The 20,856-nt window shown below is 30.8% G+C and overlaps 3 protein-coding genes across 3 annotated transcripts; 2 read left to right on the forward strand and 1 right to left on the reverse strand.

Moving 5' to 3' along the window:
- The first annotated feature begins 9,975 nt into the window (after positions 1 to 9,975).
- LOC106419571 (probable glucuronoxylan glucuronosyltransferase F8H) lies at positions 9,976 to 12,348 on the forward strand. The gene is made up of 3 exons (XM_013860385.3): positions 9,976 to 11,010; positions 11,262 to 11,512; positions 11,614 to 12,348. Exons 1-3 carry the CDS (start codon positions 10,336 to 10,338, stop codon positions 12,077 to 12,079), a joined length of 1,392 nt encoding a protein of 463 aa, XP_013715839.2. The 5' UTR covers positions 9,976 to 10,335; the 3' UTR covers positions 12,080 to 12,348.
- A 769-nt stretch (positions 12,349 to 13,117) lies between these two features.
- Positions 13,118 to 14,709, forward strand: LOC106419543 (vacuolar protein sorting-associated protein 24 homolog 1). Its single transcript, XM_013860351.3, has 6 exons — positions 13,118 to 13,351; positions 13,598 to 13,674; positions 13,757 to 13,859; positions 13,954 to 14,075; positions 14,174 to 14,368; positions 14,461 to 14,709. Exons 1-6 carry the CDS (start codon positions 13,240 to 13,242, stop codon positions 14,539 to 14,541), a joined length of 690 nt encoding a protein of 229 aa, XP_013715805.1. The 5' UTR covers positions 13,118 to 13,239; the 3' UTR covers positions 14,542 to 14,709.
- Positions 14,710 to 16,915: 2,206 nt separating this feature from the next.
- Positions 16,916 to 18,711, reverse strand: LOC125597326. Its single transcript, XM_048772084.1, has one exon. It carries the CDS (start codon positions 17,402 to 17,404, stop codon positions 16,937 to 16,939), a length of 468 nt encoding a protein of 155 aa, XP_048628041.1. The 5' UTR covers positions 17,405 to 18,711; the 3' UTR covers positions 16,916 to 16,936.
- Between the last annotated feature and the right edge of the window lie 2,145 nt (positions 18,712 to 20,856).

Consider the following 20,856-nt stretch of genomic DNA (forward strand, 5'->3'; position numbering starts at 1 on the left):
AACTTGTTGGACTGTTTAAAGCAGATCAAGCTTTTTCAGGTATGTAGCTTTCTTTCAAGATTTCAATAATTAGTTAAATAACTAAAAAGATAAAGATAAAATGATAGCACATGATTGTATCATTTCGTGTAACATTATCTCAACTAACTCCACTTTATATTTTACCGCGCAAACTATAAGAAAATTGTTTAGAGATTTATCAGTAGTATAACTGTATATGAAAATAAAAAATCGCACAACTCAAATTCAAAATAATATAGTTGACTCATATTCAAAGAGAAACTAGTGTTTTTTTAAATGAATGTTAAATTTATTCAACTCAAAACCTTATGTACAATGGTGGTTGTAACTGTGTGTAAAAGTGGATTGAAATACATTGAAAGAATGATCTTAAATCAAAAATTCAAGTCTTCACTCATCTGGTATCAAACCACAGCCCCAAAGATGGTATCAAACCACAACTTCAAAGAGCTGTTGTACCTGCCACTTCCCCCTAGCTCCTCTGAGAGAGTCAATACGATTCCTTACTTGTTTGTCAATGAAAGAAACCATTCGGCCTTGTTCCTTAGGTTGGTCTCCATGTTTTCGTCCATTACTAATGTTTCACATGAAATTAACGATCTTTTAAATACTTGGTGAATACTTTTCTTAGTATGTGAACAGTAGAATGAAACCAAAAGAATCATTTTAAATTTTTATCCCAATACTTAAAATTTTTAAATATATAACTATAATTCAATTTTTTTGCAAATCATTGTTATACATGTTTACATGATCGAGATTAAAATCAATTTAGTGGGTGTATCGTTTAAATATTATATATGTATATAGTTTTTCCTTTTCCTTGTTTTGCTGAAAGTAGTATTTATACAAAATTTTAATATTATTTCTTTTGCTGTAACTATTTGGTGGAAGACCAGTATCGTAGTTTACTGACATTGGTCTCACTCACTCACAATATAGTCTAAACTCTTTAAATGTCTTTTGTTTTCTTCTTCGTTTTTTCTTGGATACAATACGGTTTCTTGTCTTTATCCAAGAAAAATGAAGTCCAACGAAAAGAGCGGGAATGAATGCTTCCTCTAATAACATATTTTTCAATTTTGTACAGAGAAAGCATATGAAGATGAAAGAATATGTGTATAAACAACTAAAGATGCATGGAGTCAATGAGAAGTGGATTCCATTGTCAGCAAAAGAGGCAAGTAACCAAACTTTTTCCACCAATACATTGAGAAAAGTTTGATGGAATCCTTTTTTCAATTATTAAACCTATCACTACTCGTGGAAAAATAAGGACTCACATCTTCGTTTCCAAATTTCACGTGAATATTACAGAACTGAACAGCTCAGTTTTGAAAAAAGAAAAAAAAAACAGCTCAATATTTAAAAATTTGATATAAACATCGCTATAAGCCTATGCTATAGCCACCGTCAATATTTTAAATTTTTAATATAATAGTCGTACAAAGATCTACAATATATGGTCGGATTATCAATTTCTGTCTGCAGATCTTGCCGAGTTTCTAGAAACCCTAAGCAAATTAAAGTCTTTAAGAAAAATATATAATAACCTCAAGCATAGCTAAGGATTTTTTTATCAGTTTTCTTTATACTAAAAAGGTTACGATGCATGCATTTTCATTTCTACAATATTCATATCCTTTTTTGTGATGGAAACAGCCAGCCAGTTTATGTAACCATCAAATGTATTCCTTCATGAAATTTTAATATTACCAGACGAAAAGAGTATAAGGGGGTCAGTTGAGTGAAAACTCAATTTTAATTTCTTCGGCCAAAATATATAATGGATACTTTGATGAAAATGATTAATTGACTTTTACTGCAAGTCTGCAAGTTGAATTAAAGAAAGGAAAGTAATATCTCCATATTTGGTTGGGTCCCTGGGCATGTTAAGTGATTATCATGAATATCATCGATGGTCACAGTAATATTATAATATAGATGTAGTGCACGATATGTTCCTACCAATTGTCATAGTGGAGTGGTATCCATTAAAAAGAGCTAAAGGATTCTCTCGTTCAACAATATACATGCAGATGGATATATATGTAAAGAAAAGAGAAAAGTACTTCCAATACTAAAAGTATGGAGACAAGAGTTATCATTTCATGGTCTCTTTCACCAACATTAATCTAAGAGCATGTGAAGCAAAACTTTTGATTTTCTTTCTTTGTTCATTGTGATAGAATTTTAAGGACTTCTGTCTTTTGGCTACTTAGGTTTCCCGTGTGAGTTGGTGCAAAACTTAGATATCTTTTGTGTATTAGGTCTCGCGACCTTCAGCCTGTATGCCTTTTATACTAAAACACTAAACTGATTAATCTATAACTCAAGTTATTTTTCAACTAAGTTTTGCAACCGAAAAGGCATAAACTCGAGAGGAAACACTCTTAACTAGGCGGAACCAATGTGACAATTTTACTAAAATGTTATTATTATATTTAAATATCTTATATATTAATAGAGAAACATTTAAAAAGTTATAACATGTAGTTTGTACTAATTAAAAAAATATCATGATGAGTTGTCACATAATTGTAATGATAACTTTGTTTAAGTGACAACTTGAGAATCAATTGAGAATTTTGTTTGTCCAAAATTAAATTGGTAGAAAATGTTATATTATATAGTATGTCCATTATGAACTATTCATTTATCAAATTAAAATTATTATATATTATTTTCTTAAATAAAACATACGAAATTATCTAATATGATTAAGATATATATGACAGTTAATAATTTTAAATAATAAAGATTTGCTAACAATTTGTATATTTTCTATCATTTTTGTTTAATTATTTATTATTAAAAATAAATAACACAATACATTGGTCATATAATAAAAGTTTAGATTATTTTTTTATATGTTGTATTTTGAATTTTTCAAAACGAGTATAAATTACCAAAACTGTTAAAAGTCTCACATAAACTTTTGTGATCAAAGTTTAAATTTTTTTTCTATAATAAAATACAATGATTGTAAAATCATATGAATAAATAATTTTATTTTAATAAGTGTTTATGTTAATATATATATTTCATATCGTTTAAATTAAACTATATATCATATGAAAATACATACTTATATTTTGATATTTGCGTTGAACATATATTGAAAAGTTAATATTTTAATTTTAAAATCTTCATTGTTATTTTTTTAAATAATTATAAATTATTGAAACCACTAAACATTTCACATTAAAAAAAAAATCGTTGGTGTAAAATTTTGGTACACAAATATACAAATAATCATAAAATCATAGGAGTAGAAACCTCATTTAATAAATATCCATATTAAAAGTATACTATATATATGTTAATATCATTTAAATTTAATTATATATCATATACAATAGATAAGATTGATTGTTTTGATTTATTTATCCTAAAATGATTGCGAATAAACAAGAGCGGTGATTTGATTTATATGTGTACATCAATTTATTACATAACAATAACTGATTTCTTGATTCTTTAATATATAATTATTATTTTATTATTTCATAATATGCAGAAAAAGATAAAATAAATAATTAATATAAAATATTTATTTTGTACAAGGCGGAGATATTAACCTAAGTATGTATCTCTTTAATAATTTTAAATCTTAAATATTTTCTAAATCCAGACCAAAACAAAATAACGAAATGAGAATAAACTCAAAAATTAATATTTATATCGAGCAATAATCAAAATGAAAAAATGACACAAAAATGAAAAAAATATTAAAGATATATAGGATTGGCACGTGAACGTAAACTTCTCATAACCATAATTAACTTTTAAATTGCTAAATCATGATATAAAACTGAATTGACATAGTTTTATTGTAACCAAATAGTAGGCCTAAGATTCTTCTGCCTAAACGTTAGGTTCTTATGCGATAAGTAATTTTTGACCTAAAATATTTTTTTAAAAATGGATAAGCTCATCAGTAAACAAATTATGTAATTAACAAAAAAAATTTATAAAAATTGTTGAAGGGCAAAAATATTAATTCGATCAAAAATATATATTTTATTTTTTTATACGATATTTCTTAAATAATTTTCATATAAATTTACTTTGCGCAAGGCGCATGTTTAATCCTATTACTACTATAAAATGCTTTTATCCGAGTGAGAAGCGCAATGCCGATGATCTGAGGTATATATTATACTGTACAAAATGAATTTACGAGCTGCATCTATTTTATGGGGTTTGTGATTCTTTGTTTACACGTATTGAAAAAGAAATTATAGACACAAAAATATTAGCTTCAATCCATATATCTATGTTCTTACGCCTTATGGGTCATATAGGCAAAAAGAAAAAAAAAAGAGAGCTCGTATATTACTCGTCCACAAATTCACAAGAATTTTCATTGATCACGGAAGATAGATTTGTTGAATCGAATCGACGACCAAATCTAATGTATTATATAACTTTACATAGATTATCCCCTATATATTATTTGAGAAGCATTACAACATTTTTTTGTAGTCACATGTCATCACTAGAATGATTCTTAAAATCCTTAGAGAAATAGGTTGGTCTATCTAAATATATAATAATTTTTTTATTAAACTAACCATAAATATATTATTAATGTGCTTCATTATTTTCATAAATAAAATTACGGAATTACCTGATATGACTAAAGTATATATGACAATTAATGACTTTGAATAATAAAGATTTGATAAAAATATGTATATCTTATATTATATTTGTTTAATTTTAAATTATTAAAATAAATTAAACAATCATAATAACCATTTAATAAAAATTAAAAAAAAATTATATGTTGTATTTTGAATTTTTAAAATGAGTTTAAATTACTAAAACCATTAAAACTTTCACATTCAAATTTTGTGATCTATGGTTTAAGCTTTTTGTTATGACATGATACAAATAATTAAAAAATCATATAAGTTGAAAGTCTCATTTAATAAATATTAAAAATAAAAAATATATAAAAATAGATATTTATATATATGTATATATATATTAAATTAAATTATATGTCATATAAGAAAATAAATAAATATCTTAATTTTGAAATGTACTTTTAACAAATGTTTTTGATAAAAATTTGAAAAAATATTGACAAATTAATTTTTAAAAATATTATAAATTACATAAATTATTAATCCCACAATGAAAATTTTGTTATCAGTAATTTAAATTTTTTGCTATAACAGATACAAATGATAAAAAAAAACATGAGCAAAAAACATCATTTAATAAATATTAATATTAAAATATACTATATATATATGTTACTATCATTTAAATTTAATTACATATCATATCAAATAGAAAAAAAATATTCTTTTGGATTAATAAAATTTATTTATATGTTCGCACCAGCTTAATTATATAGGTAATAGTTACTGATTTTTTAGTTATTCAATATATATTTATTATTTCATAATAGGTTAGAAACATATAATATATAAAATAATTTTTATATATAACGTTTATTACGCGCAAGGCGTGGATCTTAACCTAGTATACATAGTATTGTTATCAACAACTATAAGTAGTGTTGTTGTCAATAACTAGTCAACAAATATGTAGTCTTTGATTTATTATAGTATTAGATATGGACTATGATAAGGTTCAACCATTTAACCATTACCGTTCCTCTTAAATTAATGGTATTGTCTTCCCACTGATACATGTGGTATCTGTGAAGATTAGTAGTTAGTTTATTACTTTATATATTTTCTTGTGTATATGACACCAGTGTATTTGGACTAGATATAATATTTGTTTAAGAAAAGTTTATGTTTTTGTTGATTTGGGATCTTTAACAGACTAATCTAGTCGATGTCAAAAAACAGACTAATCTAGTCACTGATTGTTATTCATTTTGAATTGAAAGCGATCTGAATAAACATTGACAATCATTGATACGAATGTTTATGTGACTTCGTAGATTTCTGTATCATATATGAATACTATGTCCCACAATATTCAAAATCTAATTAATGCCTTATGAATATGATCGTGTTGGCAATTTAACAACAACGATATTTTACGGATAAGAGCTGTTTATACGAAGCCAGAAACATGGGAGCTATCCATAAATGCACTGGACATGCTTCACTATCATAATGAATGAAACAAGTTTATGCGCGTTTTAGTTTAATCCAATATATTCAGATCCTTAAATTTGATATTAAGGAAAACCAGATTGCTTATTCTGTCGGCCAATATATTCAATTACTCATGAATCATGATTGTTCTAATGAATGGAGGCATGAACTACTAGCTTGAGAAAGTAAAAGAAACAAAACGAACTTACCGTTGTGGCAGTTAAAAGATTCATTATTCTCCACACATACCTTTGAAAATTTGTCTAAGAAAATTCTTCTCGTTTATATAAATTATAAGTTACCATTTGTACGAACTACACTACATCATACTCATACCTAATTATATATATTCCAAAAATGCAGATCATTTGCGAGAGTTTACTAGATTTCAGATCTACAAAGTTATTTTACATGACATCGTGTTCTGTCCTATATCAAAGTTCATACGTATTTAAATCAAACCCTGTGGAATATATATAATTAGGTATGAAATATGATGTAGTCTACTTGTATATACTGACTGTAGTGCGTGTGATATAAGTCAATGTATATATTTTTATAGTTATAGTATGCGGACTCGTCCAAGAGCCGGTTGTTTATCCTGTAAGCAGACAAAACTATTCGACCAAACTACTTCGGTTTAATTTTTTTCTTTGACTAGGTAGCCCATCTCAGAATGTTCAACAATTTTAGCCGTCTCGTGTTGAAAACATGAAAAACGGGATTTGAACAACTTTCTGTCCTATCGAAAAGCTTAAACTATAAACGTTTCAGTTTTCTCGAGGTCGATCGGATAAATTGGTAAAGAAAATAAATGTTATGAGTTTTATTGATCAATTATTTATTTGTAACATAAAAATAACTAATCAGGATCATGGAAAAAGGAGAAAAATATCTTTTGTAAATCAACAATCGTTTGATGATCTATGCCAGGTACTAAATATACTTGTCGATGAAAGGTGTTCTTATTAGATACCAATTCCCAATAGCCAACCCGTGGGCTTCGTAGATTAGTCAGAGCCGGATCCAACTCTATGTTTATTGGCTATGTATCATCGTAGGATGCAATAGGATAGTCTTTGTTCAATAATCATAGACCACAAACTTCTCTTCTTCTTTTTGTGGTAAGAAGTATTGGCTTCTGAAACTACATTTTTCAGACCAAAAATCAAAAAAAAAAAAACTTCTAAGTAAATTTGGTATTAAGATCTGATAGCAGTGAGACTTTTCTTAACTGGTTAAGTTTTTAACATTGTCCAATAAATATTATATTCTATACACATCAATTTAAATTACGTACAATATTGAGATTTAAGATCTTCAGTTTCTAATGCCTGATAAATTCCATGAATATAGTTTGCAAGATGACAGTTCGCATCATTAGAAAGGTAGAAAGAAGGCAAAGTTGTAAACCAGATGGGTTCTTGAAGTACCGCATTTGAGTTTTATAAAAACGGCTCCTTATTCACGTGTAAGGCCCATTTCTTACTTCTTAGTTCATAATGTTTACAATGGGGGTGCAAAGTCCTCCAAAGCCTACTCTGAGTCTTAAATAATTAAGTGATTGTCGGATATCTATTTATCGAATTCGTTGTAGCACACCGGCCAATTTCAACTGATGAAATCCGGGTTCAACCCCCGGCAGCGAAAAACTTTTGTTATTATTATGCGTTTGTCATGTTACTAAATCATCGCTAAACGTTTGTTAAAATAAACTTGTGTTCATAAATCAAACAATTTAACACTCTATATCAAGCACCTTGTGTGTGTTTTGTTTTTCAATTGTATATGTATTTCACGACGAACAAACAATTTAACACTCTATATCAAGCACCTTGTGTGTGTTTTGTTTTTCAATTGTATATGTATTTCACGACGAACCAATTTGTACTTTGTGGAACAGTGGAAGTCAATGTTTTGTCATCGATATGGGAAAACGGACAGTAGAAAAGTTCACCATTTGAGGGAGAGCGACTATTTACATCCAAAGATAAACATATAAAAACAAAAGTATAATTGCGAATATATAAACAATCTAATTTCAATATAGAATATAGGTTTGGTTTGTGAATCAGGCTGTATATAAGCACGTACAATCCATTTCTGTCTCCATGTATATAAATATACACGTAGACTTTTTTGGCTAGATGGGTAAATGTGTGAATTATGTTGGTTACAATATTAAATGTTACATTTACTATCGTACTGCCCATTTATGTGATAAGAAAGTGCAACCAATCAGTAGCTGAAATCTACTAAAGTGATAAATACATCAAAACTTTAACAAAAACTGTTGTTAATTAAACCATTTTTGTCACTGGTCCAGCCATCCCACAGATAAAAGCTGAATTCTCATCCATGTGGCTGTGAAGATAGATTTTGTTTCCGTCATTACAACCGCAAAATCTAAATGTTTGTATCGTAATGTCGCTTAACCAATCACGTTATTCACGTATTTATCATACAATGTCAACTGATTAAGAATGGGCTCTTTTAGGCAAAAAATCACGTTAAGATATTTCACCATTAAAAGATCACACAAAATAAAGGCAAGATATTGTATTTCTGTTTTTTTTTCTTCTCTTTTCATTGTTTTATCAAGTGGGCATCATTTATTTATATACTAAAAAAGAGAAGAATATGGTGAAAATCTATCGTCTCAGGCGTCATCCGTGCTCGTAACCACTTCCTTAAGTCTTAACCACTTGACTACTTCGTGATTAGTTTGATGATTAATTTTGTGATGATTTATTGACCATTACTGGAAGTCTGGAACTATGATAATGAAATAATTATAACTGCAAAACAATTAATCAGCAAACCCTTCGTTTCACCATATGTTGGATGTTTTAAAGTGTAACACATTTAAAAAATCAGATTGGGCAGATACTATACTAGTATCATTTAGTCGTTTGTAATTATTGAAATGCGAAAACGTTATAGCTAAGCAATCTAGTAGCATTATTATACAAGGAGAACAAGATTAATGTAAATACACGAACAACTAGGCAACCAAAAGTTGCATACAAAAAGTTCATGCATGTATGTATGGGCACAATAACACATTGTGATCACAAGTTAACACTTTGCAGTTCCCATAAGCAAAAAAAAAACTACTTTAATAACCTAAACAAGACAAGGATTTTAAACTATACTTTTCTGTTTGTAAATGTATTGCATTCTTTCTCCCCTTCAGCCACTACTGGCCCAGTGCCCTTGTAAGCTTTTTAGATGCTCTTTGCGCTTCTTTAAAAGCCACACGCTATAATGTGTATTTGTGTGAGTACATATTATAATTAATTTCAAATTTTTAGATACAAAAACGGCATTCTCTTTATACTACGAGTTTAGGATAAAGTATGATGTATGTTTGGCTTGATCTGGCTAGGAAGTCCCGTACCGTACGTGACACTCACTTTCTAATAGCCGAGAAACAAATAGATGAAGAAAGCTCGTATTTTTCTTATGTATATTCATCCTTTTTAATAACATATGAAGAAAAAAACAGTTTCATTAATTTATCAAAGTTTGATTTGGGTGTTGTTTGATGAGCTATAACTTAACAACAACATGTGAGTTATATAAGTAAATTTATTAACAATTTAACAGTTAAAAAATTTCCCAGCTAGCTTCTAACACAAAGAAACAAACAAACACCTTCCAATAATTAGCTAAAAATATCCAAAACAACACTGTCATTAGCTTATCAAGAGACCATTTATGAACCACATCACATGCACTTCACGCCTCACGGGATCAAAACAAGCCCCCAACTTACCAAATACGCAAAGTAATCATTACAGGAGCCTCCAGGGGTGTTATTGTAATTTCATTTTACATGGTATGATAAATAAGACTTGGACCAAGCGATGAACCCGAGACCATTGCTGCTCCATTGCATTCTTATGTGACCTTCTCTCTCTATACTCTGAAAACTTGATTATTTTCTTCTTTGTTTTTGTTGAAAAAAGTTATGTTATTTCTTAATGTTATCTTATTCGATTCCACTGGATTCGAACCAAACCCATGACAGGAGAGAATGATGAGAACCAGATCACCAATCTTGATCCAAATGTAATAAAAAAAAAACTACTATGACGGTGCATTCTTGAGAAAGTCTCTTTCCTTCTTGAGAAAGTTTCTTTCCTTCTCTACATTTCTCCCAATCCCTATCTGATCTCTAATTCTCAATCATTATCATCACCAGAAGAACAAAAAGAAAGCAATGTCGCTTGACATTAAAAGACCTATCAGCAACAAGACCAAGAAGAAGACAGGGTTCATCGTCAATATGCAGCAGCTGAATCACAACAACCGAGGAGGAAACAACCTCTTCATCGTCTTCTTCAGACATTATTACAGATGGATCCTCTGGTTTTTCCTCTCTCTCTACTTCTTCACATCTTACTTCGCCGGAGACCAATCCACCACCACCACAACAACTAGTCTCATCTCTCACCACAAAACGTCGTCGTCTCTCCCGTCCCACGCCCTCATCGAATCTTCCGCCATTGTCAAACCAGCTCACGCGTCTATCTTCAGCGGGATGAAGATTTACGTTTACGACTTACCGGCGAGATTCAACGCCGACTGGGTGACGTCATCAGACCGGTGCGCTAGTCACCTCTTCGCGGCGGAGGTAGCCATTCACCGCGCACTTCTCTCTGATTCAAATGTCCGTACGTTAGACCCGGAAGAAGCTGACTTCTTCTTCGTCCCCGTATACGTCTCCTGCAACTTCTCCACCGCCAACGGCTTCCCTTCTCTTAGCCACGCTCGCTCCCTCATCTCCTCCGCCGTTGATTTCATCTCAGAGAGTTACCCGTTTTGGAATAGAGCACGAGGTTCCGACCACGTGTTTGTAGCTTCGCATGACTTCGGTGCATGCTTCCACGCCATGGTAAGATCCTCTGTTTATTAATTTCGCATAAAGTTTTAATTTTTATAGATTTTTGAAAAGTTATAATTTTATACAAATTTTTATAGAAAACTGATTTTGGAAAGTATTAATTTTTGTACAGATTTTTAGAGAAAAACTGGTTTCGAAAAGTTTTAATTTTTACACAGATTTTAGAGAGAAACTGATTTTTGATTTTTTTTTTTATATATAATTTTAGAGGAAACTGATTTTTTTATTTTATTTATGTGAAGGAGGATATGGCGATTGAAGAAGGCATTCCAGAGTTTATGAAGAAGTCGATAATTTTACAGACGTTTGGAGTAAACTACAAGCATCCATGTCAAGAAGCGGAGCATGTGGTGATCCCGCCGTATATTCCGCCGGAGAGTGTGCATAGAGCAATAGACAGAGCTCCGGCGAACGGACGGCGAGACATTTGGGCGTTTTTTCGGGGGAAGATGGAAGTCAACCCTAAGAATATTAGCGGACGTTATTACAGCAAGTGCGTGCGTAGCGAAACCTTTTTTTTGTTTTCTCGTTGACTTTGACTTTTTGTGTTTGTTTTGTTCTTAATTTCTAAAATTGCCACTTTCCGGCGTGCAGGGGAGTAAGAACGGCGATTCTGAAGAAATACGGCGGAAGAAGACGGTTTCATCTTAACCGGCACCGGTTTGCTGGATACCGGTCTGAGATCTTGCGGTCTGTGTTTTGCCTTTGTCCTCTCGGGTGGGCTCCATGGAGTCCTCGGCTAGTGGAATCAGCTGTTTTAGGTTGCGTCCCCGTAGTTATCGCAGATGGGATTCAGTTACCGTTTTCGGAGACGGTACGGTGGCCGGAGATATCACTCACGGTGGCGGAGAAAGACGTGAAGAATCTACGCAAGATATTGGAACACGTGACAGCGACCAATTTGTCAACGATACAGCGAAACTTACGTGAGCCGGCGTTTAAGCGGGCCCTCTTGTACAATGTGCCGATGATGGAAGGTGACGCTACGTGGCATATTCTCGATGCGTTGTCGAGGAAGTTAGTTCGGTCGTACAGAAGGTCAAGGGTTTTCAGCCAATGAAGAGTTGACACGTAAGATGCTGTCGCGAAATGGATGCTAGGCTGGATATTTTTGACTCTTTCGATATTGGAAACTGGAATGTCTTGGTGTGGGGTCCATAACGTGAGAAGCTTAACTCGGACACGTGAGATGTTTGCTGAGCTGGCTACCACTGAGTGGATCAGCATGTACCTCAGGGAAGTGAAAGTGTAAAGTATGCTGATGTGTAATTCTTTTGTATGAGTAGGCATTTAATTCTTTGAATATAGAAAATGACATGTAAATCGAAATGCATGCCGGGTAAAATCTATCCCAGCTCGTTTAAAATCCAAGCATAGTAAATAACGGGATCTAATGAACACAAGTGTAGTCTACTCTAGTGTCAGGAAATTTTAACTATGTTTAATAACTCGGTTAGCTTTTGATATCCTTTCTCCTACAAAATAATTTACAATTAAACTTCAATAGTTGTTAGTAAAATAAATAGGAATTAATATAACAAAAGGGGTGGAGTTGCATGGGGGAAGATGAAAGACAGAGCAATGTGAGCAAGGAGACAGCTAGTGTGTCAGAAGATGCATTATACCCAATAAATGTAATGTGCCGAACTAATAATATGTACACAGTTTGTTTGTAGTCCCACCTCACGTCTAGTTGTTATAACTAAAACAGTAGAATTGATCCGTTTAGAATATTACGGAGCTGAACGTTTAGAACCGGAGAGGCTGTGTCCAAAACTGATACTATTACTATTACACAATGTTGTGTTGTTTATTGCAAAAAAGTGAGGTAAATAATTTTGTTTAGAACGAAAGTGACATATCTCCTTTACAATGGTCCAAGTACCATTCTCTTTCTCTAAGGATTGGTGAGAGAGACATGGGAGGAGGGGTCTGGATCTAAGACCTAAACAAAAATCACACAAAAGGGTCTCCAAAAATTAGCTAAAAGGCGCTAGTTATGTTTGATTTATCTTAGGATCTATATTATGTTGGGCCGAACCCAATGATACACAGGCCTAAATTAAAAGTATTTTAATATTCCCCTTTGCAATATGTTATCCCTTTTTAGTTTAAGACAACCAATTATTTTAGTTTTGTTTTAAATACTTTTGGTTCTTTGGACAGAACATTGGGAGCAAACAGATTATTCTTGTAAAATAAAAAAACAGAGCAGGGAGAATGGAGAAAGTGATGAACCTGATAAAGCCGAAGCCTGATCCGAAGCAAATCTTACGTGATTGGCAACGCAAGCTTCGTCAAGAGTGCCGTAACATCGAACGCCAAATCCGAGGTTCTTTCTTCCTCTCTGATCAATTTAGGGTTTTTCTAGATTGAGCGAAAGTTCCGAACTTTGATGAATCTATCTGAAATTAGATTGATGGGTTTGTTCGATCGCACCCCTAATTGCGAAAAATCAATCTGAATCGGATCATGATCACGAATCACGAGTGTCCTTATAAGCTGATTTTGATTTCAATTTGAATCGTGTGTGTTGGGTTTAGGTTACAATCTGATTTTGAGATTGTTTCGTTTTCAGATATACAGAAAGAAGAGAGAACCGTTCAGAAAGCTATTAAAGAGGCTGCTAAGCGTAACGATATGGTCTCAGCAAAGGTAGACAGACTCTTAAAAGTTAGTTTTTTTTTATTCTTTTGTAATCTTTTGGCTGATCCTCATTCTATGGTGTTCATTCAAGGCGCTTGCTAAGGAGATTGTTAGTGCGAGAAGAACAGTTAACCGTTTATATGAAAACAAGGCCCAGATGAATTCCATATCAATGCACCTCGGAGAAAGTGTTGGTAATATACAGCTTACAGTTCTCATCGTTTTGTCTTTACTATGTTTGCAATGTTATTCTCTAACACATAAGTATCCTTTCTTTGAACCTTTCAGCTGTTGCTCGGACCGTTGGGCATCTGTCCAAGAGCGCAGAGGTTATGAAGCTAGTTAATAACCTCATGAAGGCTCCTCAAATGGCTACAACTATGCAGGAGTTCAGCAAAGAGATGACTAAGGTAACCTTTATTTCTTTTCCCTTTCTCTCATCATATTAGTATTCATTTTATATTAATCAATCCATAATGATTTTTATTTTTGTTGCTTTGATATGTAGGCTGGAGTTATTGAGGAGTTTGTGAACGAGGCCATTGACAATGCGCTAGATTCAGAGGATATGGAGGAAGAGATCGACGAAGAGGTTGATAAAGTATTGACTGCTATCGCTGGAGAAACCGCTGCTGAGCTTCCAGAAGCTGTCAGGAAGGAAAGGATAAAGGTGCCTGCACAGAAGGCGAGTACTTCCCGCGAGGTAAAAGCTTGTCCACCAATATGCTCTGCTTGATTACGAGATAAGGAGATTATGTTCTGAAAGAAGATGTTGCGTTTTGTTTTGTTTCCCAGGAAGAGGCAATTGCAGAAGGTGTTGATGATGAGGAAGAACTGGAGGAGATTCGAGCTCGCCTCGCTAAAGTTAGATCCTAACTTGATTCCAGTGACTCTCTTTATACACGATTTTTATTGATCCGAGGAACTCTTGAAGGTGATGAGAGAACAGAAGGAGATTGATGTGTATTGTAAAATATAATTGAATTGCCTTATACATTGTAATCATAAGCTGTCTTTTGGTAACAAAATTTTCTTTTATTTTCATCCGAAACTCTTATACTATGGTTCAGTGGTTGAGAAAACCGGGTTCTTTGATTTTGGTTTAGTATCCACTTTAAACATGTAGTGGAGAGTTGGAGCAAACCGTAATTCTGATTACCTAAATGTTTAGGCGAGAGTGATAAATGGTAATATAACTTTCGGTTGATTATTGGATATGTGATAATCCGAATGCTAATTCGACACCGAACCAACCTCGTGTTTTTTTAAGAACCATCTAACGAGCTTGGTTTATGATCATGATCATCAGCTGCACGATCTACACATGGCTGAGTGCATAATATTTACTGAGATAGTCATAGCCATATTAGCACATTAATATATGTACAATTGATTGCTAGAGCATTAGCAATATGCTCTACATTATACAATTAACAATCGCTACAAAAGTATTTAGAAAAATATTTATTAAATGCTAATGCTCTCTAAATGTTCTCTGGTTAATGTTCTCAAATGAAGCTTTTAGAAAAACATTTGCATTTATCATTTATAAAATTAAAAAAATATATATTTAATTCATTTATTTTATTTAATAATATCATAAAATTATTTTTATATCCAGAAAATAAAATTTTGATTTCTAAAATTAATTTACAACAAAATATTTTTTTTTAAATAGGCATTTCACATTTAAAATATAATATAATATATTTTAAATGTAAAATATTATTTTTAAAAATAGATATTTTAATTATAAACTTTATTTTTAGATAATATTTTTTGATATAAACATAAATTTTAAATTACTAAATAAAGTAAGTAAATTATATATTTTTAATATTATATGTTAATATACTTATATATACATTAGAAATATATTTATTAAAAGTAAATATATTGTATATTATATACTAAGTTTTATAATATTTTTTAAATTGCATACTCATACTGTTTTACCAATAATCTTATCAAACAATTTAGCAAAAACATACAGCTTTTTCAGTATACTGTTTTTATAGCATACGGCTACTGATTTATCATCTGCTATGTCAATCAAGGCCGTAGAATCATACATACATATATTAGTTTGGACTCACACTAAGCAAGAGCACCCACTATATTTACACATTTCTCTGTCTTTGTTTATACAAACAGTTAATTGCAAAACGACAAAAAAATATTTAGAGCATCAAAAGGAGTTTATTCTTTTGGAAACAATATATCTCTAGATTTATTCTCAGACTGAATTTCATAATGTCGAAAGCAACTCGTATGCATAGGTCAACCTCATGCAATGTTTGACATAGGAATTTACCAGATCGTCCACACCCAAAATAGAATTAAGATCCTAATGAACAAACTGGCAACATGTTTGGTTGTAACAAAAAATTTTTTGGCATCATATACAAAAAAATGATTTTAAAAAAAAAGTATCTAACAAGAAAGAAAGAGAAGGACAAGTAAAATAAATTCACGAAAAACATTAAATAATCGAAGTATAATTAATAATAATAATCAGTCATAACCAGTTCACACATAATTCATCAACTTCAACCAATTGAATTGGCCCCTAAATTACTTTAAAAGCCTTTTGCCATAAGCTAATGCTTGATTGGTTTGTAGCCAAAACCGACTATTTTGTTGAGTATGTCTTCTTCATAGGATATTAATACTCAACATCTTAAGAAGGATACATATATCGTAGTATTCCGAATAATCTAGCTTTCTAAATTCTAATGTCTTCGTTATCATATGAAAATATGTATTCTTTTTTTTTTTAAACAAAAAATATGTATTCTTTTTATTTGCTGCGAGTGAGAAAAAGCTTATGTTTTTTTTTTTTGTGACAAAAGCTTCCTTACAAATGCTCCAGACATGGTCCCGATGGATCAGCCAAAAGCTTCCTTACAAATGCTCCAGACTTGGATGCAAGGAAGGCTTTCTACTCCGACGGTTCCTCAGTGATTATTATGTTTCTAATGTCTAAGCAAAAATAATCCTAAGAAAATAATAACTGTCTGCTTAGTCTCTTGACGTTCTTAGTAGTTGTCCAAGCATATGACTGTTGAGTTGGAATAATAATGAATGATATATTTAAGATTAAGAAAAAACAATGCTCTCGTTATATTTAAACCATAAAGTAAATTTCAGTAACCACAAAATTTCATTTCCAAGATAATGTTTACGTTAATGGGTTAATTTATCAAATGTTAACAATATGTGTAGTATACGAAAATATAACATTTGAAATTGAAACGTAAATTTGGAGCAATTAGATGAAAATGATCATAGGACACTTGTGCCAATAATTCTTGTCATTGTTCCAACAGTAAAACCCATCATCTTTTGCAACAACGAAACGCACCGCAGAATCAGTGTCCGAATCGTACAAACGGTACATCCTCAAAGAGGGCACGAATTGTGCTTCACCCCAAAACGTTCCTTCGCAAGACGTCCGCTGCGACACTCTAGGTCTCGCCGGTTTATCGTTTTTTTCAGCGGTGGGTGGGATATCATCAGTCGCATTTTTTCCGCTAGTGGTTGGGATCTTTATCAACGAGACTTGACCCAAAGGTATGGGTTTAGACATCCTAGGAATTGAGCCCTGGCACGTCACGAAGACGGGAACATTAGCACGTCTCTGCATCTGGTTGGATACGATAAGAGTGGCGGCACGTGCGGATCCAGAGCTAACAAAGAGCACTAGGGTCATGATCGATACCATTATAAGAGTGTCCATGAGTTTTTATTATGTGGAAAAGATGTGTTATAGAATGTAAATATATATCTTCTTTGGAAGTTTATGTGTCTCTATTTATATTATCTGGCTTCAGTTTCTCAAATTTTGAGCATTAACAACAATCACTACGTACGTTTAAGAATTGAAAGGTGATTAATAAGTGATTACGGTTACCATTAGAATTAAGAGACTCTAACATTTATTAGAGACAATCTCGGTTTGGTACCTGTTCTGTGATTGTTGCAATTAGAGAGAGATAAAAAAGATTTCAGTGATGTCATCATTAGTTTATTTTTATTTTTTGGAAAGATGTGCTGCGACATTTGGTGTGTAATATGTATAATGACAAATCAAACCCATTTTTTTATTATCAAATACAAATCAAACCTTTATTCTTAATAAGAATGACCAACTGCATAGTGTTAAGTGTGAATAAAACGGTGTTTCACACAGCATGTTCAATATATACGATTAATCAACAGAAAAGCGAAGAGTATTATAGAGAATATGATACTCTGTGACTTGACTGAAGGAAAAGGGGACTATGGTGAGTGGTGAGGCATGTCACGTCACCGTTGTCTAATCCATTTTCAGTTAACCAATGGACCGTAAACAAATATTGGCCTTTTATTATGAAATATGGACCGTTTCACATATCTTCAGAAACCACCATTGGCCCCTATTGTTTTCTATCGCCTCCCAATTCACTCGGAGTTACTCTCCCCTTTCACCTCCTCCCTAATATAGGCGTCCCACTTTCATGATTCATAAAGCTCCATCATTTCATGATTCAGTGGAGAGTATGAGTGCTTGCAAGATATTTGATCAAAATGGTGCATGGCTACGGAGAAGTAAGGGTTTTTGGTGTCGAGACATTGATCTAAAAATTATGTGAACCGAAAAGGGTACTTTCCACCTTCAAAACTGTATTTGTTGTGTGTTACTTCGAAGTTTAGGAGAAACAAAGGCGATTGGAAGCCAATGAAGCATGGAATTCGGGCTTTCATATATTAAATATAATATCGGCCAAAAATTTGACAAAAGTGACTTTAGTCTAGTAGTCAAATTTCTCTAAATTCTGTAAGACATGAATGGTTCAAACCTAACCAGACACATTATTGTTTTTGGCTTGTGGTCTCAACAAAATATGGACCAGCTCTACTATTGAGATGGAATAATAATGTGATATATTTAAGATTAAGAAAAAAATGCTCTCGTTATATTTAAACCATAAAGTTAATCGGGCAATTTTCCGAAATAGACAATTTTCAAGTTTTTGTTCACAAAAATAGATCACAAGAAGGAAAATGACCAAAACGTTTCATTTAATAGGTAAAATGACATTAATAACCTAGATATAAAAAAAATTAAAAAATTAAAAATAATTTTTATAGTTTTAGATTATATATTTTCAAATTTGAACTTTAAAAAAAAATCGAATTTTTTTTTTGAAAATTTTCTTTTTGTAATTCGTAAATACTTTTTGAAACTATTTTTAAAATTTTTATTTTAAAATTTTTAATATTTATTTTTTATTTTATAAAATTTTAAACCTCAATCCCAAATTTCCACTCCTTAAATCTAAACCCTAAGATTTGGATTAGTTAACTCTATGAGTGTAAATGTATATTTACCTCTTCAATAAAATATTTTGGTCATTTTCTTTCTTGTGGTCTATTTTTGTGAACAAAATTTTTTTATTGCTATTTTAGAGTGTTTCTCAAGTAAATTTCAGTAACCACAAAATTTCATTTCCAAGATAATGTTTACGTTAATGGGTTAATTTATCAAATGTTAACAATACTAGATTTTTTAACCGCGCTACGCGCGGATAAGATATTATATGTATTTCACAATTCTAAAAAATAATATATAATATTGTATTATATTATTTAAAGAATATAAAATAAGACTACATAACATAAATATATTTTTTATTTTTTCTTTGTGAAAATCATTATGTTGTTTGATTGTTGTACTTAATTCACATATTTGCATAGATATTTGTGATAGATGAATAACTATATTTTTATTATCAGTAAATAATATATATTTATTATATAATATAAGAAAAATGAAATTATTTACTTTTTAACAAACTTGTCTCATGTTGGGGACTCGGTTATAGACATATCATATTCGAATGAAACATTTTTACACTTATCAATCTTCTTAACAATTAAGAAACAAATCTGAATATCAAAACAATATCTCATACAATCTCTTTGTGGAATAACTGCTTTGAAGAAATTGAATTTATGCATCAAAAAAGACTGGAAATGGATGTGCATATGTGTTATCTAAGTCAGCTTTAAAAAAAACTATTTATAGTTCATATATCATTTATGTCCATCCTATTTTTTTGTCCATCATTTCTTAAACATCTTGAAATAAGTAATGCTAATTAATAATAAACTTTTTGCTCACAAAATAAAAATCAAATTTGTTTAATTATCGCTTAATTTGTCTAACTGATATATGTATTTCTCAATTCTAAAAAAATAATGTATAATATTGTATTACATTATTTAAAGAATATAAAATATGACTACATAACATAAATATACTTTTTAAATTTTCTTTATGAAAATCATTATGTTGTTTGATTGTTGTACTTGATTCACATATTTGCATAGATATTTGTGATAGAAGAATAACTATATTTTTATTATCAGTAAATAATATATATTGATTATATAATATAAGAAAAATAAAATTATTTACTTTTTAAACAAACTTGTTTCATGTTGGGGACTCGGTTATAGACATATCATATTCGAAGGAGACATTTTTACAGTTATCAATCTTCTTAACATTGAAAAAACAAATCTACATATCAAAACAATATCTCATATGATCTACTTGTGGAATAACTACTCTGGAGAAATTGAATTTATGCATCAAAAAGGACTGGAAATGGATATGCAGATATGTTATCTAAGTCTGCTTCACAAAGTACTATTCATAGTTCATATATCATTAATGTCCATCCTATTTTTTTGTCCACCATTTCTTAAACATCTTGAAATAACTGATGCTAATTAATAATAAACTTTTGCTGGAAAAAAAATCAAATTTGTCTTATTATCACTTAAATATTTTATTAATATGGTCTAAGAAGCTTTTAAGTGATATCATAGTTTAATTTATTAGTTTTTTTGTTACTTTTTAGAGGTTTTTGTATTTAAGATTTTTTTCATATTAAACTTCTATTTCTTTCACAGAATTGATATATATATATATATATATATATATATATCATAAAAATTACCATCAAATCAGTTTTACTTATTTATTATTTTGTTTGAACGAAAATACACTTTTTAAATAATTTAATTTAAAATAAAATTATATATTAATTTGCTGTATTTTAACAATTTCATTGATTTAATTAATTTGCTTTGGTGGATAACTTAAAAAGTTTTCATATGAATCTGGGAAAGCAAGCTTAT

This window comes from Brassica napus, chromosome A3, assembly GCF_020379485.1.
Source record: "Brassica napus cultivar Da-Ae chromosome A3, Da-Ae, whole genome shotgun sequence".
Classification (NCBI taxonomy): domain Eukaryota; kingdom Viridiplantae; phylum Streptophyta; class Magnoliopsida; order Brassicales; family Brassicaceae; genus Brassica; species Brassica napus.

Excerpts from the sequence above, each read along its gene's own strand:
- LOC106419571 (XM_013860385.3), top strand. The coding sequence starts at position 10,336 with ATGTCGCTTGACATTAAAAGACCTATCAGCAACAAGACCAAGAAGAAG. Across the intron at positions 11,011-11,261 it reads GTGCATGCTTCCACGCCATG|GAGGATATGGCGATTGAAGA; the intron begins GTAAGATCCTCT and ends ATTTATGTGAAG. Across the intron at positions 11,513-11,613 it reads AGCGGACGTTATTACAGCAA|GGGAGTAAGAACGGCGATTC; the intron begins GTGCGTGCGTAG and ends TCCGGCGTGCAG.
- LOC106419543 (XM_013860351.3), top strand. The coding sequence starts at position 13,240 with ATGGAGAAAGTGATGAACCTGATAAAGCCGAAGCCTGATCCGAAGCAA. Across the intron at positions 13,675-13,756 it reads ACGATATGGTCTCAGCAAAG|GCGCTTGCTAAGGAGATTGT; the intron begins GTAGACAGACTC and ends TGTTCATTCAAG. Across the intron at positions 14,369-14,460 it reads AGGCGAGTACTTCCCGCGAG|GAAGAGGCAATTGCAGAAGG; the intron begins GTAAAAGCTTGT and ends TTTGTTTCCCAG.
- LOC125597326 (XM_048772084.1), bottom strand. The coding sequence starts at position 17,404 with ATGGACACTCTTATAATGGTATCGATCATGACCCTAGTGCTCTTTGTT.